The 27,564-nt window shown below is 39.1% G+C and overlaps 2 protein-coding genes across 2 annotated transcripts in view; one reads left to right on the top strand and one right to left on the bottom strand.

Annotated features, from left to right (window-relative positions):
- The window catches only part of LOC127448043 (low-density lipoprotein receptor-related protein 2-like), a 124,436-nt gene extending 96,883 nt beyond the window's left edge, over positions 1 to 27,553 (bottom strand). The window contains exons 1-18 of the mRNA XM_051710302.1: positions 27,529 to 27,553; positions 27,276 to 27,392; positions 23,236 to 23,346; positions 22,987 to 23,100; positions 22,653 to 22,769; positions 22,419 to 22,562; positions 20,063 to 20,182; positions 19,789 to 19,917; positions 18,922 to 19,091; positions 15,858 to 16,081; positions 15,066 to 15,272; positions 13,373 to 13,575; positions 13,087 to 13,227; positions 10,942 to 11,145; positions 6,060 to 6,252; positions 3,655 to 3,780; positions 1,271 to 1,401; positions 572 to 709 (exon numbers count right to left, since the gene is read on the bottom strand). Of these exons, the coding sequence (XP_051566262.1) occupies positions 572 to 709; positions 1,271 to 1,401; positions 3,655 to 3,780; positions 6,060 to 6,252; positions 10,942 to 11,145; positions 13,087 to 13,227; positions 13,373 to 13,575; positions 15,066 to 15,272; positions 15,858 to 16,081; positions 18,922 to 19,091; positions 19,789 to 19,917; positions 20,063 to 20,182; positions 22,419 to 22,562; positions 22,653 to 22,769; positions 22,987 to 23,100; positions 23,236 to 23,346; positions 27,276 to 27,392; positions 27,529 to 27,553 (2,614 nt within the window). The remainder of the gene's footprint in view (positions 1 to 571; positions 710 to 1,270; positions 1,402 to 3,654; positions 3,781 to 6,059; positions 6,253 to 10,941; positions 11,146 to 13,086; positions 13,228 to 13,372; positions 13,576 to 15,065; positions 15,273 to 15,857; positions 16,082 to 18,921; positions 19,092 to 19,788; positions 19,918 to 20,062; positions 20,183 to 22,418; positions 22,563 to 22,652; positions 22,770 to 22,986; positions 23,101 to 23,235; positions 23,347 to 27,275; positions 27,393 to 27,528) is intronic.
- The window catches only part of LOC127448416 (ceramide synthase 6-like), a 427,716-nt gene that overhangs the window by 207,334 nt on the left and 192,818 nt on the right, over positions 1 to 27,564 (top strand). The gene's annotated exons all lie outside the window — the stretch shown is intronic.

The following is a 27,564-nucleotide window of genomic DNA, read 5'->3' as shown; positions in this document are numbered from 1 at the left end:
ATGGGAGCCTCTAGAGTCAGTCGCTAGTGCGCCTCTTGATGCCAGGGGAGTGAGGTTTACACACTGCACATCTACCCACCAGCTGGCTACCGTTACATAAAGAACATTATATCTTTGCTTTATGCAGATGTTTTTTTTAAATGGCTAACCCTTAATGGAAAGGCCATGTCCATACTAATATGCAAGTTTCCTAATGTCATTGTTTTCCAAAATATGTGGTACTATCGAGCGTTTTCCATTTTCGTGAAGAAATCAGAGATGCAAACTCTTGACAGGTTAAAAAAGGTGAGAAAATCATAGCAGGTGTTCCATTGGAATATTTTTTTAGATGATTTTTGTTTAAGCTTAAAGTACCCCTTTTAAGTGATTATAGTAAGTAAAATGTAACAAACATTTCAAAACAATTTAAGCAAATTAGCTTAAAAAAGATGACTTTAGGCAAAAGGTAAGTAACACCATTCCAGTGTGGATGACAGGCATAAACGTAACAAAATTTTTGTGGATGTGGCCTAAGTGAAAGGGAAAAGTAAATTGATAGATAGACAGATAAACAGATGAAAGTGTTTCTCACCAATCTGTGTGTCTGCACTGAAAGATTTGACATGCATGATGTGGCTGATCCCTCTGCGAATTATCATCATCTCCCCTCCATCTGTTTTACGAACCCTCACGATTCCACCCAGCCGCCAGTCAGTAAAGTACACGTAGCCTGGAGCAGCAAAATCCATTAATGTAATCTTGCAGGGCATTTCTGGAGAATACCAGTCAATGAACTCCGACATCTGTCCCTTTATCTTTCAGCACCGAACAGACTAACTGCACTGAAGTTTAAGGAAGCAGTGTAATGACCTTCATTTCACAGACACCAGGCATTGCAATCCATCATCGATGAAGAGGCCATCAGGACTAACATGTTCAGAGTGACATTATGATGGTGAAAGACACTGATCAATGGCGAAATTAACTGTTTTTATCAGATAGTGGTTTTAATTTAGAGTGTATTCCTAAAGTCAATTGCTTCTCATTATTGACTGAGCATACATTGTAACATGAAGGACAGCTTTAAACATACAGTATAGATGGACAGACAGACAGACAGACAAATAGACAGAAAGACAAATAGACAGACAGACAGACAAATAGATAGACAGATTGATAGGCAGGCATACAGACAGACAGAAAAAAGACAGATAGACAACAAATAGATAGAAAAACAGATTGACAACAAATAGAGAGACAGACAGACAGACAGACAGACCAATAGACTTACCTCCAAAAACAGTAAGTCCAAATGGATGGGAGATCTGGGTGATGCGATCCAAAGACAACCTGTTTTGTCCGTCAAAGTTGCTGTACTCGATCTTATCAAAGAAGGCGTCCACCCAATACAAACGCATGGCACTGAGGGTGAAACACATGATCAGAGTGTGGGGGGGAGTGTTTGAGGCCAGATCTGAGAAACAGGATTATGTCAGATCACGATTTTAAGTAGATTAGGAGTGGGCAAGTATTAAATGTGTGACCAAACAACTAATGGTGAATCACAGCTTTAGGAAGCCATGAAGCAAGGTTAAACCAAATGAATTAATCAAAAGTTGTTTGTGGTATTATGAGCAAAAATTCAAATCAAATCAAATCACTTTTATTGTCACACAACCATATAAACAAGTGCAATAGTCTGTGAAATTCTTGGGTGCAGTTCTGAGCAACATAGCAGTCGTGACAGTGATGAGACATATACCAATCTACAATAAACATCAGATTTACACAACTTAATTTAAAATCTAATATACACATAATTACACACAACACAATATACAAATAATAACATACACTGTACAGTATACAATACACACCATATAGAGTACACATTATACAATAAAAATAAAAAAAATAGTATATATAGTATATATAAAATGTACAGTAGATTGTATTGTACTGTATTGACATTCAGGCTGTCGGTTGATAGTCAGTTGCCAGTGTGTTGTTAAGAGAGAATATAATTTATGACAGTCCAGTGTGAGATAATAAGATTATAAGATTAATAAAGTGCAGTGCTGATGTATATTTATCGTGAGAGATCAAGAGTTCAAAAGTCTGATTGCTTGGGGAAAGAAGCTGTCATGAAGTCGGCTGGTGCGGGTCCTCATGCTGCGATACCGCCTGCCTGATGGTAGCAGTGAGAACAGCCCATGGCTCGGGTGGCTGGAGTCTCTGATGATCCTCCGAGCTTTTCTCACACACCACCTGGTATATATGTCCTGGAGGGAGGGAAGCTCACCTCCAATGAGAGGAAGAAGAGGTGCTGATGAGCCTTCTTCACAACAGCCTCAGTGTGGACAGACCATGTGAGTTCCTCAATGATGTGGACACCGAGGAACTTGAAGCTGCTGACTCTCTCCACTGGTGCTCCATTGATGGTGATGGGGCTGTGTTCTCTTTCTCTTCTCCTGCAGTCCACAACAAGCTCCTTTGTCTTGCTGATGTTGAGGGAGAGTTTGTGCTCCTGACACCAGCATGTCAGAGTGTGCACCACCTCTCTGTAGGCTGTTTCATTATTGTCAGTGATCAGACCTACCACCGTACCTACACCATACAGACCTTCTGCACCGGGCAGAAGCAGAACGGAAGAGTGGTCCAATTTGCCAAATGGTGGGCGGGGGAGGGATTTGTAGCCATCCCAGAAGGGAGAGCAGCAATGGTCCAAAACCCGGTCCCCTCGTGTGTTGAAACTGATATGTTGGTGTTATTTTGGTGCGATTGATTTGAGATTGGCTTTGTTAAAGTCCCCGGTCACAATGAACATGGCCTCAGGGTGCGCCGTTTCCTGCTTGCTTGTAATCCATACAGTTCCTCGAGTGCCCGGTCTGTGGCGGCTTGTGGCGGGAGGTACACAGCAGTGATAATGACCGCTGTGAATTCCCTCGGTAGCCAGAATGGTCGACACAGAAGCATAAGAAATTCCAGATCAGGAGAGCAGAAAGACTTGATAGAATGTACATTCCTCTGATCACACTAGGATTTGTTGATCATAAAACATTCACCACCACCTCTGCTTTTACCTGAGAGGTCTTTCACTCTGTCCGCTCGGTGCACGGAGAACCCCGTGGGTTCGATGGCTGAGTCTGGAATCTCCGCAGACATCCAAGTTTCTGTAAGGCAGATAATGCAGCAGTCCTTCGTCTCTCATTGGAAAGAGATCTGCGCTCCCAGCTCGCAGAGCCTGTTGTCCAGAGACTGAACATTTGCCAGTAGAATACTGGGTAGCGGGGGTCGATTTGCGCGACGTCTTACTCTGATGAGAACGGCGGCTCTATTTCCCCTTTTCCTTCTGCGTTTCCGTGGCCGGGCTGCCCAGACAAAGGGCTCCGCTTGCGTGTTTGTAAACAGCGGATCGGCATTGAGGAATTTGAAGTCCGGTTTATGGTGTGTAATTGCAGAACCAATGTCCAAAAGTGTTTGTCTCTCGTAGACAATAAGGCAGACAACATCCAAGACAAAAAACATAAGAATTGTAAACAAAACAAACAAAAAACTACAATGTTGTGTCGGAGCTCGCAAAACAGCAGCCATACTCGGCGCCGTCTTGAGTCAAAGAGTCAATACAAATTTATGATGTATTGAAGTGGTTTCATTCTGCAAACTTTGACTCACCTCCAGTCAATGGCGAGGCCATTGGGCCAGCCGAGAGTTGTGTTTACAATGGATAGAGCATGTGACCCATCACCCCAGGACCGCATAATCTTCGCAGGACGGTACCAGTCAGTCCAGAAAATATAACTGCCAAGCATACAGACAGAATCTTTGTTCTAAATGTTGGCTATGCAAAAAAATAATTTTCTTAATTAGTATTTATGTCAAACTCTGTTTAAATAAATTGTGATTTGGGTCTCCTGTGTACAGGGCCCCTTGGAGGACAGCCCTTACAAAAAATGTAGAGTTGCCACAAGTTTGCAAACTTGCCACGCATTCACCACTCATTAATTTTCACATGCAAATGAGGTTTGCGGCAAGCTCTACATTGTCGCCAAAGGTTTGCTGCAGGTTCATCACTACCGGTGAAGAGCTGCAAACTTCTGGCAAACTTGCATTCCCTCGCAATAGTTTGTGTTCCCTCACAATAAGTTTTGCGTTCCCCCGCAATCAGTTTTGTGAGTCCTTGCAATAGTTTGAGTTCATTTACAATCGTTTTGTGTTCCCTCGCCATAAATTTACCATAGTTTTACTACAGTAATGTTGTAGTAACCATAGTAACCATGTTTTTTGGCGGAAACCGTGGCTGTACTATAGTAGTAACCATGACATTTCCATATTTTTTTGGTGGAAACCATGGTTTTACATAGTAATACTGTAGTAACCGTGATTGTAGTAACAAAGGTTTTTTTTTTTTTTTTTTTTTTTTTTTGGTGGAAAACATGGCTGTACTATAGTAACATTGTAAAATAAAGTAACCATAGTTTTGGTGGAACTAATGGTTTTTGGCATAAATTGTGGTTTTACTATAATAATATTGTAGTAACTATGAAAAGTAACCACATTTTGTTTCTTTTTTTTTTTTTTTTGCAGAAACGTCTCAGTTACATACATAATATTGGTTCCCTGAGGGGAACGAGACACTGCGCATGATCGCTATGGGACACAGTCCGAGTGTCACGTGGTCTGAAGCCCTTACACAATCACAGCAATTTAATGGCATACAGCGTTTTTTTAATGGTGACAGCTCATGATGTAAATGGTCTCCCGCACGCATAGCTCGTCAGAAAATGGCCGCTGAGCTAGGCCTCAGAGCATGTCCAGCGAGACTCATGCTTTTTCTCAGGGGGAGGGGGACAAACGCAAGGAGGATTCCGGTGTCCGTTCGCACTCCTATCTTCTTAGACACAAAATCGAAATCCCAAAAGGCTCCAGCACATGGAACTCCAAATCTGGAGGCTGTAGAACTGGAACAATTGGGGTTAACGCCTCGTGCTGAGAAATTGCGAGCCTCTACGAAGTGCAGTTGTCCTCGTCAGTCCCTTGTAATGTTTGGAAAAAACACATTGAGATTGCTCAGAAATTTACGCTGAGTCAACGACGTCCTTAATTGTTTACCACTCAAAAAGGAGAAAAATAATCCTCGCTTCGACATGAGTCGCTAGAAACAAACACGGGCTTAGACAATTTGAGCACTGAAGAAGAGAAAATCTGACTTGATGGCGCGAAAGCGAGTGCATTTATGGAGCCTGTGACGTAGCTCCCTAAGGGTCGTTGCTTAAGCACCATCAGCCAATAAATTGGCATGATTGTATAAGGGCTTCAGACCACGTGACACTCGGATGGTATCCCATAGCGATTATACACAGCTCGAGTTCCACAAAAGGGAACCTGGTTTAACTATAGATTAACTATGGTTAAGTTTGTGGTTACTATTGTAGTAAAACCATAGTAACCACAGAATTATGATTTGTATTACCATAGTTTTCGTTTTCCTGTATTAATACTATGGTTTCACTATGAATATCATGGTTAAAATATGGTTACTGTAGTAAAACCGAAGTTTTTTATTTTTACGCAAAACAAAGGGCATGCAAAACTTATTGCGCGGGAACGCAAAACTTATTGAGAAGGCACGTAAAGCTTATTGCGAGGGCACGCAAACTTATTGCAAGGGAATGCAAAACTTATTGCAAGGGCACACAAAACTTATTGCGAGGAAACGCAAACTTATTGAGTGGGAACGTAAAACATATTGAGAGGGAACGCAAAACTTATTGAAAGGGCACGCAAAACTTATTGTGAAGGAATGCAAAACGATTTATTTTTTTTAAATCTGCTCTGTCCTCTAAAGGACTCTGTACCTGAGCAAATCATCTAAGTCATATTTGTTGCTGCATATGTACAGTTTTCCAAATCGGTTCCATTTCAGTTAGGATGCTGCAATAGAGAGCAAGGCAGCTCAATAGGTTTTGAAACAGAGTCAAAGTATCTGTGATTAAAGAGAATTATTATTTTATTTTACAACAAAACTTTGCCCTTATTCTGACCAGTGTTCAGCTAATAAATGACTCGTGTACACTCACCCAGCCACTGGATGGACCACTATAGATCTGGGATTGTTTAGGTTGCGTACGATGGCTCGTCTGGACTTATCCGTTATCTTCATGACAGATATACTCCTGTAGCGCGGATCTGTCCAGTACAAGTTCTTTGATATCCAGTCATAAGCGAGATCTTCCACACCGTCCACCTGATTGGCTGCTAGTATCTCCCTGTCTACGCAGATTAGAGCAGAAGCTTTTAACACAAACATGACAGTACTCACTTAGGTCAATCCACCATCAGCATGCATTTGAACTTAAAGGTGAACTGTATAATTTCTGTGCCATTTTAGTCACCAAATCACAAAAATAATCACTGTTTTCAAACTGGTTCATCAGCATTCCCCCTGTCTACCATTAGTTGGTGACAGTATAGAAATTAATTAATCCACTGCATGTACAGCAGGGATGTGCCATCCATATAAGAAGGGTAAGCAGTGCTTACCTAACAGAAGAGTGAAAAGAAAAATTACACTATGAAATATTTAAATACAACTGTTAATATAAACATTTACATTTACATTTATTCATTTGGCGGACACTTTTATCCAAAGCGACTTACAAAAGAGGAATACATTATAAGCAAGTCATCTTAAGGAGACAGTGGTATGAAAAGTATTACAAGTTTCACTAGCATCAGAATAGCATTCAAGACAGATTAAAGTGCACATTTTTTTTATTAGTGACTGGTTAAGTGCTCATGGAAAAATGTGTTTTTAGCCGTTTTTTTGAAGACAGAAAGTGAATCAGCTTCACGGATGGAGTTGGAAGGTCGTTCTACCAACGTGGTATGATGAAGCCGAAAGTCCAGGATAGTGTTTTGGTGCCTCTCTGTGTTGGTACAACAAGGCGACATTCCTTAGCCGACCGCAGGCTTCTGGTGGGAACGTAGCTCTGCAGAAATGATTTTAGGTATGCTGGAGCAGACCCAGTGATTGTTCTGTATGCCAGCATCAGAGCCTTGAATTTGATACATGCAGCAACCGGCAGCCAGTGGAGAGAGACAAGGAGTGGTGTAACATGCGCTCTCTTTGGTTCATTAAAGACGAGACGTGCTGCTGCATTCTGGATCATTTGCATGGGGTCTAATTGCACATGCAGGGAGGCCTGCAATGAGAGCGTTACAGTAGTCCAGTCTAGTTATGACAAGTGACTGAACAAGCAGTTGTGTGGCATGTTCAGAGAGGAAGGGTCTTATCTTCCTGATATTGTAGAGTGTAAATCTACATGATTGTGCTGTCTTTGAGATGTGGTCTGTGAAATTTAGACATCTTGTATGGCATGAAATGAAACAACTGTTTTCGTTCAAATTCGTCATCTTTCATCTCAGTTGAACAGCACAGACAGTTTTGGTGCCACCCTCAGGTATAAGCACTTTATTTTATGCTATCTCTGACTTAGATTCAAAGCATTGTTTACTGCCCTTTCACTCAACATTATACGTTCATTCAAACTGAATCACACCCGCTACTACACATGACCAAGGTAAGCATGCTTACCTAAACGAGTAAGCCAGTCAGAAGCTTCTTCCTTCAGTCACGCAATCTAATAGGCTAGATTTTTGTTTTGCGTCAACACGTTCAAGTTCACATAACTAAGCTTTAAAATGGATATAGTTTAAGCATCGACGACCTACGCGGATTTGGCAAAGTTAATTTCAATAAAAAATCGAGAAAGAGAGGCTATCGAATCTTTAACAAGCGAGTGACTTTTTTTGACAACAAAGTGACTGAGATGTTTGTTTGCGAGGAGAGACACGTGGATTTTGTGTTAAGTAAAGGTAAGTTAATATGTTTATTAAAAATCTGTGTTATTGTTACTAGGTCATAGATACTAGGTCACTGTTTCTGGTTAGTCTGAGGCTATGAAGTGGTGATCTGGCAATCATATCCTTCTTGCGCTATGTCTGTTTTACAGTATAGTTCTAACGTTAGGGCACAGTGTCTGTTTAAAAAAATATATATAAAGGGATGGATGCCGTGTTTATGTTACATATGCCTTGTGCATTCAGGTTAAGATTGTTGTCTTTGGTGGTCAGATTAGTTAATTGCTGCTGTCCATTCCAGTGTTTCTGAACTGTGGGAAGAGTGACATAGTGAAACTAGTAACTTGCAATCTTTTTCTTTTTGTTGTATGTCAAAACTCTTCTGGCACTATGGTTCATTGTATGATTTAATGGACATAAATATGCTCAGCTCAATATATTTTATTTGTGTGATATGAGCAATATTACTGTCCTGAATTTAAAACAATTTGGTCATGACGTTTGCCACAGTGACATAATTGTTTTCATTGACTGGTGGGTTCTAAGGCAAAAATGTATGTCTATAACATTTCCACGACATTACTCTCACCTGTATAATGTGTTTTGGCCACAGCGTTTAATAATGTGTATTAAAAATCTTTGATGCTTGCCCAGTCTTATAGCCCACAGCACGTGCCTGATGTACAGCAGTGCGAGAGGTTTCACTTGCCGTGTGTCACTACTTGTGCATGCCAGATTTAACCCCCCTATTGTCTGAAAGGGTTAGTTCACCCAAAAATGAAAATTCTTACATCATTTACTCACTCCCATGCCTTACAAGATGTGTATGACTTTCTTTCATCTGCTGAACAAAAACAAAGATTTCAGAAAAATTTCTCAGCTCTGTAGGTTTATACAATGCAAGTTAATGGGTGCCAAAATTTTGAAGCTCCAAAATCCACATAAGGGCAACATAAAAGTACTCCAGACAACTCTTGTGGTTACATCCATATCTTCAGAAGCAATATGACAGTTGTGGGTGAGAAACAGATCAATATCTAAGTCCATTTTTTACTATAAATTCTCCTCCCTGCTCAGTCAATCTCCATTTTTACTTTCACATTGTTTTTCATGTGTTTTTTGTGATTCACATTCTTCGAGCATATCGCCCCCTACTGGGCAGGGAGGAGAATTTATGATTACAAATGACTTAAATGATCTGTTTCTCAACCACACCTATCATATTGTGTCTGAATATATACTCTCTCAGTGTGTGCTTGTTTGTGTGGACATGTGCATATGTGCCCCGTTTGAGAGGAAAGTGTGCAACTTGTGGGAAAGATGCAGTACCCAGTGGAGCAGGTGGGGGAGCTAGAGAACAGTATGGGGTTAGGGCTAAATTTGAGGAAATTTGAAATATTTTAGGTCAAATTTGATTCATAGATGTACAAAAAACTATTTAAAGCTGATTAACTTCCAGAAAGTCCGAAAGTAAATGGTACAATTGGTTCTTCCCATGCGGGTCAAAATTGTCCCTTTAAAGACAATGGAAGGAACAATTTGTTGTATTTATTAAACAATTATATACAAAAATAAAAATACAATTTATTTAGTATGTTTTGATGGTCTTGACAAAGTCACAACATTTGGTTCCAGTACCAAAAACTGCAGTATTTATAACATATTCTTTACATGTCCCGGGTCAAAAATGACTCTAAGACAATAGGAGGGTTAAAATAAAAATAAAAATAAATAAGTGTTAGTTGCATTAGTATTAATTCATTGCCCCTGATTAATTTTAGATAAAGTTTGTACGTTGATTATGTACATAGTTAAATGTACTGTTCATTATTCAGTTTCATTATTTGTGTATTGCATCTCCTGTTCTTGTTATATACTCAAAGAAGCTTGAAACACCAACCGTAAGAAGCTACAGTGGAAATGAACAGCTTTTCACCACACCTTGTTTTTTTGTTTAGTTTTTTTTTAACACAAATTTGAAGGCATTTTAATAGATTATGACAAGTAAATGCCATATCATGTGACTACACATAATGACTACACATTTCCGGAGAGCTTAGCGGGTACTTGCCAAATCCCACTTTTAAAACAAATGTTGGAACCAAATCAAGGTTTTATTGTGCTAGTGCCACTAGTGTCACCAAATGGAATTGTAAAAATTATATTTTATTACTGGTTTCCATGGATTAAAGAGGACTATAAAGCTTGAAAAAAATAATATTCTGATTCATGGGTTCCTTAAAGACTTTTGACAAAGTATGCCAACCTTTTCTGGATAATACAATACATTTTACAGTACTGACTGACTCGGCTGAGCTGAGCACAACAACCGCAAACATTATTTTCTGCATTCTATTAAAATTTTATTATTTTTACAAAATCCACTAAAGAAAAAAATAAATAAATAAATAAATCCGAACATCTCCCGAGGGTATTTGTGTCGTGGGTGTATTCCAAAAATTTTACTCCAACACTAGCGAACGCATTATCTCTTGTTGCTGGCCTTTGAAAGTTGCTGATAGGGGAGCTCACATGCAGTAAAATGTGTTGTTGGCACAGTAAACGTCCCGTGGGCTAAATGGAGTATTCAATGAGTATCTGTTTCACACTTTATCTGCCTGCCAGTCAAGGGCATTTCATCAAGAGAACATTTGTTTCAAACCACATTGATGATGAAATGCCTTCAACTTATTGATTCAATCAAACAAAAATGGGGAATAGTTAGGGAAAAGAAATACTTAACCAAAAATGAAAATTCTGTCATTACTTACTCACACCCATGGAACAGACTGAAACTTTCAAAGCTGCTATGGGGAGGTAGATTGTCAGTCAATAAATTACTTTATTCGGAACTGTACATTTGTACAAAGCTATTGTGTGGCTTCAGTAGACTTGGAATATAGCACATAAATCATGTGGAATACTTTTATAATGCATGTTTATTTGTCATGTTTGGAGCTTCGTGGTCACTGTGAACTACTGTGTGGAAAAGAGAAGGTTAATCATATATAAAAAATGTTTTGTGTTAAATGAAGAAAGAATGGCATAATGGTGAGTAAATAATGACAGAATTTTCTAAAAAAAAACTGTGAGTCTCACCTGTTCCATCAACTTTCTGTTTGTAGATGATGTCCTTCACCGTATCAGAGAAGAAGATTGAACTGTCCGCAGCACTGAAGTCCACTCCAACAAAATAAGATGGAGTTCCTGTGACAGGTAGAATAACGTCCTCCTGCGTGGACAGGTTGAAGGGGATTCCCCTCACTGCCAACTGACTGGAGAACAGCAGGAACTGCCTCACAGCTGCAACACAACACAGTTAACTTTGGTTAATTAACTAAACAGTTACGCCACCTTTGCGCTTGGTATTTCAGCGCAAAAACCTGCATCTTCACAAATGACCCGCACTCTAGTTTAAGCAGACTGTGTTTTGAGTATTTAAATTAAGTCATTGTCATTCCTTTCTGAGCAAACACACCTTCTTTCAATGTTATTTGCTATTTTTTATTATTTTTTTCTCCCCAATTTGGCATGCCCAATTCCCAATGCGCTCTATGTCCTCATGGTGACGTAGTGACTTGCCTCAATCTGGGTGGCGGAGGACAAATCTCAGTTGTCTCTGCGTCTGAGACCGTCAATCCGCACATTTTATCACGTGGCTTGTTGAGCGCGTTACCGCGGAGACCTAGCGCGTGTGGAGGCTTCATGCTATTCTCCGTGGCATCCACGCACAATTCACCATGTGCCCCACCGAGAGCGAGAACCACAATATAGCGACCACTAGGAGGTTAACCCCACGTGACTCTACCCACCATAGCAACCGGGCCAATTGGTTGCTTAGGAAGCCTGACTGGAGTCACTCAGCACACCCTGGATTAGAACTTGCGACTCCAGGTGTGGTAGTCAGCGTCTTTATTTGCTGACCTACCCATGCCCCCTATGTTATTTACAATTTTTTTTTAAATGACATTTTTGTCCTGTGACATTGCATTTTATCCAGCTAATGGGGGTTTTTGAGTCAGAAATGTTAATTTAATTAAAATGTGAATTACTTTACATCTACATTAAAAAAAAAAATTGTGGGGGGGTTGCCACTCTTAGTTAATTGTTGTGTGGTGATATTAAGAGTTCATCTTTTAACTTTGGTTTGTTGATTGTCACCGTTATTGAGGTTTGTGTGTTAAGGGTTGAGGTCTGTTGTGTGCCTCTCTCTTCAGAGGTTAAGACTGCAGTTAACTTCATGTAAAAGTAATTGAAATGGTGACAAAATCAAAGTTCTCGTATTGTGAATTGATAGTTGGCTGAACAAGAAATTAGTCGTTCTCTGAACAAGAATTTTTGCATTTAGTGAACAAACAAATTCACATTGACTAAACAAAGCAATGTTACTGAGGGCAATTATTAAGACGACTTTTTGAGATGACTCAGAAATCTGTCTTTTGTTGGTTTTTAAGTTTGCTCAATAATTCTTTTTTTACGGTGTAGGCTTATTATAGATTGTGCTTCATTCCCACACAAAAAATGGCCGGGTACAGTTTGCATCGTACTATTACTAAATTATAGCAGCTGGTAAAATGAATTTGATTTAAAAGAGATGTTTGTGTACATATTCTAACAATCATATCACCAGTAATTCATCAAATGATGGAGAAGAGCATTATAACCTGGCTTATATCCAGATGCGCAGTGTAGTCAAGCACACTTTCGGCATGTTTAAGAGATGATTCAGGTGTCTGGATCACAGTGAATCTGTTCAATCCCGGCAGGGTGTGTCAGATCACATTGGTCTGCTGCATCCTCCGCTATATAGCGCAAGATCAGAATTGCGCATGCAAATTGCTTTCAGCAGCGATTTTGTGGGTGCATTTGGGCCGTTGCCTGATCTGCATAATTCCTTTAGTGAATCGGGCACCAAACCAGTGCAGACAGTGCGTGCAGAAAACCAGCACTTTTATTGGGTGCAATTTATTCTTAGTGAATTCCCCCCATATTGTATAATATCCAGACTACGTATCAAGACTGTGACAGTGCCTAATGTCAGCACGTGTTTAAACAGCATGAGGTGAACAGATGCAATGGGACCTTCAAAAGGAGAGTTTATCAAGACAAATTTTGATGTTCGCTTGCAAATCTTGCCTGAAAGTTCAAAACAGTTTAAAAAGATTAGAGCTTGAAGTGTGAAGATTTTACAAGCCTATACGGACAGACAAACAGATAGACACTAGATAGATACATTTATCTTACCGACACATCTCTTGCCATCAGCATGCAGACCATAGCCCATTTGGCAGCGGCAGCGATATCCCAGACCACCATTATCTGTCCTGTGACTCAGAACACAGATCTGCTCACAGCCTCCTCTGTCAGAGCCACAGGGGTTACTCACTGTCAGATCACACAAACACACATTACAAACTAAATCACCAAATCATTCATTAATGTCTTTAAGTGTTAATGTTTGTGTGTGTCACAGAAAACAAAAGTTAGATGCATCATACTGAGTGGCACATGCACTTTCTTGGCTGCTTACCAAAGGGCTGTCTGTATGAATGAACCACAGTCAGACCATGTGGCCTCTGAGAGGTCCTGTAGAGCTCTCGTGGGTTACTGTCCATGTATTTATTGGCCTTCATAACAGCCATCTTGGTCCAGTCAGTGTAGTAGACTGAATGCTCAAACAGAGTAATGCCAAACGGATGAAGAATCACAGAACCTCCATGGACCACTGTTTTCCTATTAGAGGATTGATGATAGTTGGGATGATAGTTTATCTTAAATTAACAAACAACTTATGAAATGTCAGCCCAGCTCTGTTCCAAAACCTAGTGAGCTGCCTAACTAGACAGCATTTTACATCAATATACAGTATGTGCACTCGCAATGCAAAGGTTGTTACAAAAGCTAGGTAGCATAATTATATCTCACATTTTTTGCGTCCATTTTTGCTGTTTTTCCATTGTTTTATTTATGTAAACGTGCTAGACAGACATCTATGAGCGTTAAGACTGCTTTTTCAGTGTTTCCTGCAGGAGCACATGCTGTTTTGATGCCATGTCACATTAAAACAAATGTGAACTTTTAAAACATACCTAGAGCCACTTGCGTTCTGTTATGTTTGTTGTGTCTAGCTTTTTGTGTCCAGCTTTGTTTTTCAATTTTAAGACAGCATTGGATGTCAAACAATATGTGTGTTAACATGGTTTTAGTGTGATAAATTCGCTTACTAACCTTTTCTGTGTAAGGTTATAGCGAATTTTCAACTTTGTTGCCAAGACAATGTAATGTCAACAAACCCTAAAACCCTAGAATGACTGTAAAAATTACGATTTAAACAACTTTACAGCTCAAATAATACATGAGTTTTAACAGAAGAATTAATATAAACTTCACATTTCTGCCTTTAAACCCTCCAAAAATTGGTCATATTAAGTGCCTCACTGTGACCTAAATTTTTACTTTTTTTTTAAAGAAGGTGGGAGGAGTCAAAATACATTTTTGTGGTAATCAACATTATGCCAAAAATGCTGTCAAATGAGCTTAACTTGTATTGAACCCTGAATATTCCTTTAAAGTCAAACTCTTATTGAAATCAACTGTAAGTTGGGTTCCCAGTGTGCTTTTAAGTCCTCATGGTCACGTAGTGATTCGCCACAGTCTGGGTGGTGGAGGATGAATCCCAGTTGCCTCCGTGTCTGAGATCGTCAACCCGCGCATCTTATCACGTTGAGCGCGTTGCCACGGAGACATAGCGCATGTGGAGGCTTCACGCCATCCACCGCGGCAACCACGCTCAACTCACCACACACCCCACTGAGAACGAACCACATTATAGCGATCACGAGGAGGTTACCCCATGTGACTCTACCCTCCCTAGCAACCAGGCCAATTTGGTTGCTTAGGAGACCTGGCTGGAGTCACAGCATTTTTGGCATAATGTTGATTACCACAAAAATGTATTTTGACTCCTCCCACGCCCTGGGATTCAAACTAGCAAACTAGTGAACTCCAGGGGTGGTAGCCAGTGTCTTTATCACTGAGCTACCCAGGCCGCCCTATAAGTAGTGCTTTTTGAATAACACACAGAGTTGCTGCCAATGTAGAGTTGAGCGTGTGGAAATCAGTCACATTTGAATATGGTTCCACTTCAATTAGAATGTTGCCTCAGAAGGTAGCTTCCACCAAGTGTTAACTAATTAAACAGCTTTGCAACCTCTAATAGATACCTGTGCAGACCATCGTATGTCGTTGTCTCAATGTAATCGTAACGGCTGTCTACCCAATACACTCTCTTGGCTTCCAGGTCCACAGTAATTCCAGCAGGCCTGCCGAGTTTGGATCTGACGATCCCATAACGATTCGTGCCGTCCATGTAGGCCCTCTCTAGGCCAGGTTCTCCATTCAGAGTGTCCCAGTCAGAGAAGAACAGGTACCTGAACTCAAACACAATAATCGCATTGTGATATGAGACATCCTTTTATAATTGCATTTAACGTCTAAAATAAAAAGAGTAACTAATCCTAAATTAAATTATCCTATTATAATGATGAACTCATGTTGCACTGAAAGAGATAAAGTGCAGCTTGAACCAATGGTATTTACTCAAATATATTGTTAGCTCTCAGTATGGAAGAGCATCGGGTTACAAAAAAAAAAAAAAAAACCCATGGGGATAAGAATGAGATTTTGAAATGAATGGTTTTCAAACACTATCCAAAGCAATGCGACTGTACACATTAACTGTCACTTCTCAATTTAGCAGGGTGCCATCTGGCCCCAGGGCCCTTTTGGGTTTCCATGAGACTCATCTTTGCTTAATTACTTCTGCCTAATCCTTACAGACAAAATTCCCATTCTCATTAGCCCGTTCAGCATCTGAAGCTGCTAATCTGAGACCAGTTTTATAATTTATTTTACAAAAGTAGAGGATTAGGCAGAGAAAGCTGGGGTAAGATTAAAGTCAATGGGAATGTCTAGCCGAAGATATGAAGGATGTGGTATGTCCCTCGGGAACTCACCCCACAGTTGGGTCAAGAGCAAGACCTCTTGGGTTGCCCAGGTGCTCAGCGATCAACGTGACTCTATTGCTCCCGTCGAAGTCCACCATATCGATTCGGTTGATGCTGGCCTCCACCACGTACAGTTTATTATTGATCCAGTCGATGGCAAGGTTTTCAGGGTAGTCCACAGATACGTTCAGGACCACCTGCAAATGTGATCCATCCATATTGACAGAAAACACCTGTTTGCATAGAACAAGTTGCAGTTAGGAAAGTTTTCATTGAGGTTTTTGTCTGCAAATGTAATCTGTCTAAGCCATTCACCAGGTTAATCTAGGGCTGCACGATCATGTCGATTATTCCCCTTGACATTGTAATTACGATTAATTTCAGTTCATACAATTTACATTAAAATACTTAGTTTGGGTGGATTAACTGTATCATATTATTTATGAAGGCTACACATCCAAAACCAGTTGAGAACTGCTTCTGAATTACTGTAATTTATGGGTGTTTTATAAGTAAATAAAGACAGTGCCTAACTGGTTAACTTCACATTGGCCCTTTTAAAAGCATAAAAACAATGCTATTATTCATATTTTGAATGTCTTATACACAGAACCGAGGAAAAGATTTGTCTGTGAATCGTTACAATGTTCAACCGCTGAAAAAACACACGTTAAACAGAACATAAAATGTTTATGCAGCACTGCTTGACACGATTCATTAATTGTGGTTGGTGTAATTGTAATCTTGATTATTTCTTCATTTGTGCAGCCCTATATAAACCAGCCTGGTAATTCCTTCTGATCTAAGCAGGTCTTTTCAGTGGGGCATAGTAATCCTGCAAGAAAATGATCAAAACTTGATCAAGCGAACATTATATCCTCTTTTTCTTAAATAATCATGAGTAATACGATTGTAGCCCAGCTTGCATCATCTTATCTGAGAGGTAGCCTTTCACTGGTGTGCCAGAGGTGGTACTCTGAAACCACTGCCCTATTGATTAAAAGATGGCACTGGTTTCTCAGGCTGGATCTTTTGGCATCATAGCACAAGCTAAGGCACCAATGCTCTTTGAGGGCTTTGCCCTTTGGAAACCAGAGCCAAACGTCGAAAAGAGTATGATACTTAGATGACCTGTAGAACAGAAACTTAAGATGTAAAGGTGGCCCGGCTCTTTGTAGACCCCCTATGAAGAGACTCCTGGCATTGTTTCATGTTGGGGTACTAATTGCAAAAGGCCATCTGCTTGTGTACATATCCATTTTTTTGTTTCGTGGCTGATATCCAAAACACGGAGTAGCCAAGAGTTTGAAACAAAGCTCTCTGAGCTGGCCAAAGAATGCGTAAAAAAAGGGACTGAAATGTGGAGAACACAAATACTGCATGATCACTCCAGATATTCTCAGGGTGCATACAATTGCATCGAAATATGCAAGCATTTTCCTGCATATCAGACACTTTTTTGAGATTAGTAGAGTTTGAAGTCTAGCACCAATCCGAGCCAGTCACCATGACTGCATGCCTTCGGAAGCCAGACTGCTCGCCCATTATTAGCGTATTAGCAGTATCTACAGGCACCAGGCGAAGAATTTCCTTTCCGCTGATGGAGAGCCAACTTCCTTTAAAGCTCGACAAACCTTTAGAACCTCGACGAACCAAGCATTAATAGTGTATTGCTTGGCCAGGTCTAAGAGGGGGCTGGGGGGAAAATTATCATGGAGGAGCACCCCCGGTCCAACAAAGAGATAAACAGTTGCCCACAATAAAAATCTAAATGCCCCCCAAATATCATATCCTAGTACCATCGCTGGTGTACTGTCATTTTTCCCCATTTTAGATATCATGACGTTTATGCATATTTTGTGTTGGTTTTTAATTTTGAACGTTGCAAAAATTGCAACAACAGACTTTTTTTCTTCTGCGGAACACAAAAGAAGATAATATTAGCCTCAGTCACCATTCAGTCTTATTGTATGGGAAAAAAGATGCAATGAAAGTGAATGGTGAGTGAGGCTAACATTCTGCCTAAACTCTTCTTATGTCTTCCATTCAGAAAGAAAGTCATACGGGGTTCGGAACAACTAGAGAGTGAGTAAATGTTCATACAATTTTCATTTTGGGGTGTCCTGTCCCTTTAACATATGTAATATTGTTTTGTCCTAATTGCTTTAGGAAGAATTTATGGAGGCTTGGGAGGCACTGTTGCACTCTATTTGAGACGCTATGACTTTGTTTGAGATTTAGCCAAATGTTGTTGCTGTTTCAGTGTCAACAGATTTTAGAGGCTCAAGGAGTGTGTGTGTGCGAGGGTCAAAAATGTTAGTACGTGTCCAGGGAGGAAGAGCAAAACTAAAGCAAAGCTTTGTTATCAACAACAACTGTAACAGTGATATCACTCAGTCTGACAAGGTTAGTACTTCAGTAATCTGTGAAATGCCACTTATTAAATTCAGAAAACTGAGAAACCGTGGCAGGTGTAAGACCATTAAATGAATGCAAGTGGGATACGTTAAAACCACACATAGAATCAGTGGTTCTGAACTGGTGGGTCACGAGTTTCTTCAGCAGGGGAAATCTATGTTAAAAGCAAATTCTAAAATGCAGCTAAATAGATAATTGTGCATAAGTTAGGATAGTAAAATAAACAGGCTTATCAACTTTTAAAACAGAGGAAAAAGCCTCCTAAATCTCAAACGCCATGTGTCCAATCAAACTCACTTCAGAAGAAAGCCTAATTAGGAAGATGCCAACATGGACAGGTTGTGTGACTTCAAAAACTATCAACAAAATTATTATTTTTTTAATATTGTTTGTCTGATACATAATTTTGGTACTGTGTTTTGTCTCCACTTGATGTCACTTGTAAAATCTGGGACATAAAGAAAGATTATAGTTGAGAATCGCTGTTATAGATTATGGTAAACTCAGCCGTATGAACGGCATTTTAAAAATAATTATACACTATATGGCCTAAAGTATGAGGACAACCTCTTATAATAAATGGGTTTGGCTATATCAGATGCACCTTTTGCTAACAGGTGCATAGCATATTCTATTAGTCTGTGGTCTACTTTACCTTATTTTGGATTGTGTCGGTCCAAAAGACCCTTTGTAGCTGGTAGTGGAAGTCCACACCAACAGCAGCTCCTCTGTTCTGAGACTCAAACAGGGTTCGAGCGTTGTGTCCATGGACATCAGCAATCAGCAAATCTCTCCCATTGGAGAAAATCAGAGAGGGTACCCCAGCTAAAAATAAGCAGACAAATGTTCATCATCAGGTTGTTGTAAAAAACAAAAATCCATTTCGGTCGATCATTACTGAACTGATATGCTTTTTACAAATAGAAGTGCTTAAATGTGGTAACAGAGTTTCATAATATTCAGAAAACTTACACGGTACTTTTGTACTTTTGATAAGACATAATTTATACGAGAGAGTTTAGAATTGGCTGTTGTGCCACGGCTTGTTTTTCATTTTCCAGGGCCTGCCAAACAAATGGCTGGGAGTCAGACATTTGAGAAGCTTAATAACATAATGGCATTCAAAGCAAACCTAGGTGCTTGTCAAGAGACTTTGCAGCACAAAGCACGATTAATGGACATTTAAGATAACAGTTAACACCAGCAATATCAGTCTGAAAGACATGATACTGTTAGGTGAAAGCAAGCGGAAAAAAACAATTCAGACATTGCACAGAACAAAAAAAATAGCGTAATAAATTATTAACTAAATACACGTTTATTTACAATGATGCAGTATTTCCTTAAAATGTACATAAAGTGACATTCTGATGTCATTCACATAATAACAATGACCAGCGGCCATACTTAGAATTCTCCCTAGTTCCGTTCCAAAACCTAGTGATCTGCCTTGCTGTCTACTGCAACATAGGAAGCCTTGTAAGCCAGTATCCTAACTGAAATAGCACCGTACACAACTCACATGAAGGACTCGCTCTGCAGTATCTGTGCTGCTCCAGAACATATCCTTCCTTACAGCTGCACTGATGAGTTCCAATTCCATCTTCACACAGCTGGTCACACATGCCCCACAGCGTGCAGTCATCATAATCTGCACCATGAAGAAAGATATGCACAGTATACAGGGGTAATTGGTCAAATGTTAAGTCAGCACTTGGTATGATAGAACATCCTATGATTGACAGTGTGTTTCAATGTCTGTGAGCAACCATTTATATCAGCAATTAAAGTTTTACCAAAGCAGGAGCGGCTGTCGTTGCGGCTGACCACAAATCCTGTTGGACAGGCACAGGTTCCTCCATCAATAGAGGAGAGACAGTGATGCTCACAGCTCAGAGAAGCGCAGCGCCAGATGCCTGACACACATACAGCAAATCAAAACTTTAGAACAATCGCTCTGTGGCCATGTCCAAAATAATATGTTTTTGGTTGAAAACTCAGATTTTTACATAATACTTTTCCAAAGTATGTGGTACAAGAGAGCGTTTTCAAAAGTCTCAATTTTCAGAGAAGGAAAAGGCCATTCCAGTGTGGATGAAAAGTGTAAACGTAGCAAAATCAATGCATTTTCAACTTAAAATGGCCTTTAAGAGTTTTTGCATTAAGAGAATTAAAAACTCTTCCCCAAAATTCTTATTACTGTAATATGATAAAAAGTTAAGCATTTATATTTAAATATATATATTTATATATATTAATCATGGTAGTATTTGTTGTACTACATTTATCTTGTAATGATTCAAATAAAAATCATGGTATTACTGTATTTTTTTGTGTAATGCAGTAAAAATTATGGTAATACTTTATCATAACTACACGGTATAAAGTATTTTCAAAGCATTCGTTTATAGTTAATTAATTATTTATAAATCATTGCTCTTACATTGTTAATAATAGAGCCATTAATGAGACCATTAAGAATGTATAAATCCATAATTAATAAAGGAATTATTCATATATTTATATATGTATTGTATTAGACATATATAAATGCTTACTTAAAGGAATATTCCAGGTTCAATACAAGTTAAGTTCAATCTACAGCATTTGTGGCATAGCTTTAAAAAAAAATTATTTAAACTTACAATGCTATGAAATGTAAATGAGGCCAATCTATAAACGTTAAAATACTCCATTTCAGAAGTATAGCAATAAGACATAAACAATATGCGTGTAAACATGATTTTAGTGTGATAAAATCACTTACTAACCTTTTCTGTGTAAAGTTATAGCTGATTTTACAACTCCGTTGCCATGACAATGTAACGGCGTAAACCCTAAACTCTAAAATGACTGTAAAAACTATGATATAAACAACTTTACACCTCAAATAATACACAAGTTTTAATAGAAGAACTGATGTAACTGCTTTTATAAAATTAGATGCTTCACATTTCTGTTTAAACCCTTCAAAAATTGGTCCCATTCACTTCCATTATCCAATTCATATACATATATCCAGTTAATTACGTATATAAATGCATATAATTTCTTTATTAACTATGAATTTATGATTTTTTTTTTCCTTTTCTCCCCAATTTGGAATGCCCAATTCCCAATGCACCCTAGGTCCTCGTGGTGGCGTAGTGACTCGCCTCAATCCATGTGGCGGAGGACGAATCTCAGTTGTCTCCGCGTCTGAGACCGTCAATCCGCGCATCTTATCACGTGGCTTGTTGAGCGCGTTAACGTACGCGAGACATAGCGTGTGTGGAGGCTTCACGCTGTTCTCCGCGGCATCCATGCACAACTCACCATGTGCCCCACCGAGAGCGAGAACCACATTATAGCGACCGCAAGGAGGTTACCCCATGTGACTCTACCCTCCCTAGCAACCGGGCCAATTTGGTTGCTTAGGAGACCTGGCTGGAGTATTTATGAATTCTTAATCTTCTCAAACATTTCTATACCACTGGTTTGCATCAACTAAAATACCTCAGTTAGGTATGATTAAGTTAGTTATAGATCAGTTAGTTGTTTGATAAAAATGAAAAAACAATATCAAACTGCTTGTAAATAAACTTATTAAACAATAATAAATAATTTGCTACAGTGAACATAAATGAATAACATATTATTTGCATTAATTATCAATTAACTATAAACGAATGCTTTACAAATACTTAATATCATGTAGTTATTATAAAGTGTTTCCAAAATTACAGTATACAGTAATGAGAATTTAATGAGAATCACCTTTGAGAATAATGAGAATGATAAAAGAACTCAAAAGTAAAACACCTAGATGCATTTCTTTTTAATGAGAATTTGGAGGATAAATGTGCTTAACTGTCATAAAAATAAGGTTACACTGCAAAAAATCTTAACGGTCCTTAAACATGGAGTGGTGGTGGTGTAGTGGACTAAAGCACTGAACTGGTAAGCGGAAGGTTGTTGGTTCAATCCCCCCAGCCACCACCATTGTGTCCTTGAGCAAGGCACTTAACTCCAGGTTGCTCTAGGGGGATTGTCCCTGTAATAAGGGCACTGTAAGTCACTTTGGATAAAAGCATCTGCCAAATGCATAAATGTAAACAGGCTTCATTTTCTGTATACAAAGTATAATTTCTTATAAAGTGAGTGTTAACTGACTGCAGTTGCGTCCAGCAGTGGTGTCGGTTTCATCTTCTCCATCTGGACAGTGTGGCATCCCATCACAGAGGTGTTCCAGAGGGATGCATACACCTGAAGAAGGACACGGCCATTCCCCTGGATAACACTCATGCTGGACATTATCTACACACAACAGAAAGAACAGACTTCAGAACATACAGTATTTAATGACGAATATGTAGCATGAACAGGGACATTTTAATCATTATGTACCGCAGCCTTTCTCATCTGCATTGTCCTTGCAGTCATCCTCTCCATCGCAAAGCCACACCTGATGAATGCAGCGGCCGCTGGGGCAGGAGAAGTATGTTCCTCTGCAGGTGGGGTAGGCTGCATACAGTAACATGTGAATAGCTGATTTAACATTCATAAAAAAGCTCATCAAAGTTGCCATTACGAAACAAACAGTTCTGAGTCTAAATTCTATATTGGATGAGCAGTGTTCAAAGCCATGTTGAAATGCCATTAAAACTGTGACCACTGCTACATTGCTTGGCAACTGTAACAATCCTACAGTTAGACATATTGCCAAATGAAATATACATACTGCAGTTCTGTTCATCACTTCTGTCTCCACAGTCATCGTCATGGTCACAGACGTATCCACGAGGGACACACTCCCCATTACTGCACTGAAACTGACCACTGCTGCACCGCTGGGCTGAACACAACCAATATACTGTATCAATATATATCAATATATGCAATGGTAAATTTAGCACAAAGTGTCCCGGCCATTCATTGGATCATTGTGTCTAGAGGCTTTGTGTGTGTGCTGCCAGAGAAAGACACTCACTGCAGTTAGCCTCGTCTGATCCATCTCGGCAGTTGAGCACCTGGTCACAGTGCTGGCTTCTGTTATAGCATGCCCCGTTATTACACCTCAGCTCTGAGCAGTCTGGATAGACTGAGAGAAAGAGATTCGTCCATCACTCACTTATTCAATTAAATATAATCTCTGTGTAAGATGATAGTATGGCAGTGAGTAGGAGGTCTTAAAGGAATAGTTCACCCAAAAATGTAATGACTTTATTTACTTATGTCATTCCAAACCCGTCTGCTGTTATTTTACATTTAGAAGTATCTTCTTGCAGCTTTTTTCAATACAGCGACACTGCTTGCGTTTGAGACCAAATTCGTTTCGGCATTCGTTTCAGTGACATCAAACCTGGTGTAACACAGCAGCATTTTTAAAATCTGAACACAATTGTGAATAAGACTTAAGGAGGGAAAGATTATTAGTGAATAACGATTTAAATTCTGGTCTGGTCCTCAAACAAAACTGTCGTATTACTTCAGAAGATTTGGTATATAGCACTCAAACTGTAAGGACAACTTTTATGGACCTTTTTTTTGTCCTTTTTGAAGCTTGACAGCCATCGTCAATATGGAAAAGAACTGCATAAAGATTCTTAAAAAAATAATAATCTCCTTTAGTGTTCCACAGAAAAAATAGCAGCATACAGGTTTGGAACGTCTTGAGGGTGAGTAAATAATTACAGAATTTTCATCTTGTGCAAAAAAATAAATAGAAGGTAAGATAATGTAGAAAACAAATGTTTTTTTTTTGTTTGTTTGTTTTTTTGCTGTATGAACATTATATAAGTGAAATATAACTTCTGTTACAGTAAAGCAGTGTGTGATTTTAGCTCAGTAATGGCATACTACCTGAACTGACACTCTGAACTGGCACTAATCCACAGAGGAATCTGCAATCAACTTTGACAAACAAGAAGCATATTGTGGCCATTTTTGTCCATCAGCGAGACTCTTAATCTTACAAATTGATTAAAATGCCACAGGAGCCTCTGACGAGGAAGAAGACCCTCATCCAGACACATACAAACACACACACATACACTATCCAGGGCTAGGCTATATATCTCGAATACTTACAATGTACAGTATTCATGTTGTTTATGCTACTGATGTAAAATTAAGCAATTTGTAATCATCGCAATGATTTTAATGAGATTTTAATTGGTCCATTTAGTTTAAAGACCTCGTCATGAGACTAGTTTTGCAATTGCCCCTTGTCTCGTGACCCGCTTGCGACTCTTATGGGAGTACATGGCGATAGAGCAGGGCTTTCAATCTTTTTTATGTCAAGGACCCCCAAATTTGACAATCACCCTGAGAGGGACCCTCTCCTAAAATATTTAAAGGTGTTGCACCAGGGGGGCCTGGGTAGCTCAGCAAGTAAAGACACTGACCACTACCCCTGGAGTTACGAGTTCAAATCCAGGCCGTGCTGAGTGACTCCAGTCAGGCTTCCTAAGCAACCAAATTGGCCTAGTTGCTAGGGAGGGTAGAGTCACATGGGGTAACCTCCCCATGGTCGCTATAATGTGGGTGGTTCTCGCTCTCGGTTGGGCGCATGGTGAGTTGTGCATGGATGCCGCAGAGAATAGCATGAAGCCTCCACACGCGCTATGTCTCCACGATAATGTGCTCAACAAGCCACATGATAAGATGCACAGATTGACTGTCTCAGACGTGGAGGCAACTGAGATTTGTCCTCCACCACCTGGATTGAGGCAAGTCACTACGCCACCATGAAAAAAGAAAGGGGGGTTGCACCAAAGCATACACACATTTATCATTCAATTATTGACTAAATTAAAACCGTTGGCTATAACCTTCGATATAAACTGGCAATTTATACCATCTTTTTTCATCTTGGCACATTTATTTATAATCAGTTATGTTAATTTAATGCATTGTATTAAGTTTAGAATCATTTTTCTGTATAAAAATTAAATCTGAAAAAGTAAAGCAAGTCAAATATAATAATTCAAAAATGAAGTTATGTTCTGTCTCAATATGTCAAATGTGAGTTCTAACCCTAACCTTACCTTACAAAAATTAACCATGGTTTAACTACAATAACCATAGTATCACCATGGTATTTTTTAATAAAATATTAATAACCACAAAATTAAACATGGTTACTATATTAACACCATATTACTGTAGTAACATCATGGTTAATTGCATTAAAACAGCAACAAAAAAAACATGGTTACTACAATATTACTATAGTAAAACCATGGTTAATTGTACCCTGATCAAACCTTTCTCAAAATAAGGTGGGTAAGTGGCAAAATATATTTTTTTGTTAAAATTGGTTTCATATCGACTAAAAATATTCATATCGGTGCATCCCTAATTATCTGGAAAATATTTAACCTATTTTGTAGTGTGTTGACAGTGTATCTTTTTTCTACCCAATAATAATGTTAATTAAGTTGTAACCGCCCAGAACTCGGTTACTGTGGTTTTTTATGTGTAATGACACTACCATGCACTAGGGGGCTCTGTTACATTCCTCCTCTTGTATATAGCCAGGTAAGAGGAGAGAAGTAGTTAGTTTGGTGAAAGGGAAACATGGTCTTCTCTTGTGCTTACCCAAGTGCTCAGAGTCCTGATTGAGAAACTTTGGTTTCAAGCTCAGTCAAGTAATTGTTTTCTATGTCTAGTTTGTCATGGTTAATTCTCTATGAAAGCTGTATTTTGTTTCTCATGTTTTATGGTATTGGTTTGATTGTTGGTAGCATGCTAATGCTAGCCTGTATGTTTTATTGTAGAGGGACTCTTTATGTACTACCTTTCTTCATTGGTCAGCTTTATAGTATGCTGCTGTCTTAACTCGTTTGCCTGGAGTTTGAGAGTTCTAAAGACACAAGGCTTTTCAACCTACCCAAAAAGAGCAGACTGAGGACAGTGGAAGCTAGGCCTAAAATTTCAGCACATGGTGTTTGGATTTCATTTGGATTGTTGTTTCATCACACTGCATCATTCCACGGACATTTCTTCAATTTCTCCTCATCTCTGTAATTAGCTCAACGGATCTTAATCTACAAGACATTCGGATTACTCTATGGACAATAGGACAATGATCAGATAAGGGTTTCCCTCTTTCCCTCATTTCTAAACAACAGTGACAGAAGTGCATTTGTATGACTTTGGGTTTTGTCAATGCAAATATTTTTGTGTGTCTCTTCATATGAACTTTAAAAATTATATTTTTTTGGCTTATATGTGTTGTGAAGTTTATATGTTTGAGTTATAGCACTAGGGTTAATTGCAAATCTGGTCGGTGGGTCCCTCCCTTAAATTTATCGTGTAGTTTGCCTCCTTAGAAGTTTGTTTGGAGATGGTTACAAAGTGTATAAATAAACTGAAATGGCAATCATGTCAAATTCTGTACATATTGTTTTTTACATTTATGAACACTTTTCTTGCAGCCCAATAGGAGTCCCTGGACCCCAGTTTGAAACCCCTGCGATAGAGGACTGGTAAATTTTAATCATTTCCATGAATTAGTTCAAACTGTTTGTTTCAATGACTTGATTAAAACCTCTGAATCAATGATTTGTTTGCAGCTTGAAGTCCCTGTGTGTCATTTTTCCTGTATTAAAACGAATTAGTACAGAATTCTGTCGAGGCAAATATTATTGTTTATTACGATTTTTGTACTATTGTACTTCTTAATAGTAGGTATGATTTAAACTCGAGTAGCGAAATCGGCTTTAGAGTAGGTACGTTTTGATTAATTGCTGGGAAACAGTTCAAGCTGTCCGATTCAACGAATCGATTCAAGTCTTTGATTCAATGATTCACTTCCATCATCATCGAATGTTCCCAAATGTTGTTTTTTCATGAATACAATTTTTAAATGCTTGACAATTCACACCATACAAGTAATTTCCTAGCAAATACATAAATGTAGAGATATCAAACATCATCAAAAGGATAAAAAAGATAAAGATATTCTTTTTGTAGCTTTATATAGCCCAATCCTAATCCAATCACACACATCAGCGACACACTTACGGCAGTTTCTCTCATCTCCTCTGTCAAGGCAGTCAGGTACATGGTCGCATCTGTATCCCCCAGGGATGCAGGCCCCATTTGTGCAGGTGAATTGTGAAGTGGAGCACGTCCTGCCAGCTGCACGCAAACATCAAAGAGACATATTTTTTTCATGTGACTGCGCTGTGTGGTCCTTATTTTCGCCAAAGTGGCGTCCTTGTTCTACGACACGCACGTGCTGTGTTGTTTGTTTTTCAGACTCTAGCATGCACACCTGAGATTTCGTGTTTCTCAAACATCCCTGAACATT

This window comes from Myxocyprinus asiaticus, chromosome 11 (genome assembly GCF_019703515.2).
Source record: "Myxocyprinus asiaticus isolate MX2 ecotype Aquarium Trade chromosome 11, UBuf_Myxa_2, whole genome shotgun sequence".
NCBI lineage: Eukaryota > Metazoa > Chordata > Actinopteri > Cypriniformes > Catostomidae > Myxocyprinus > Myxocyprinus asiaticus.
This window is presented reverse-complemented; position numbering and strand designations above follow the sequence as displayed.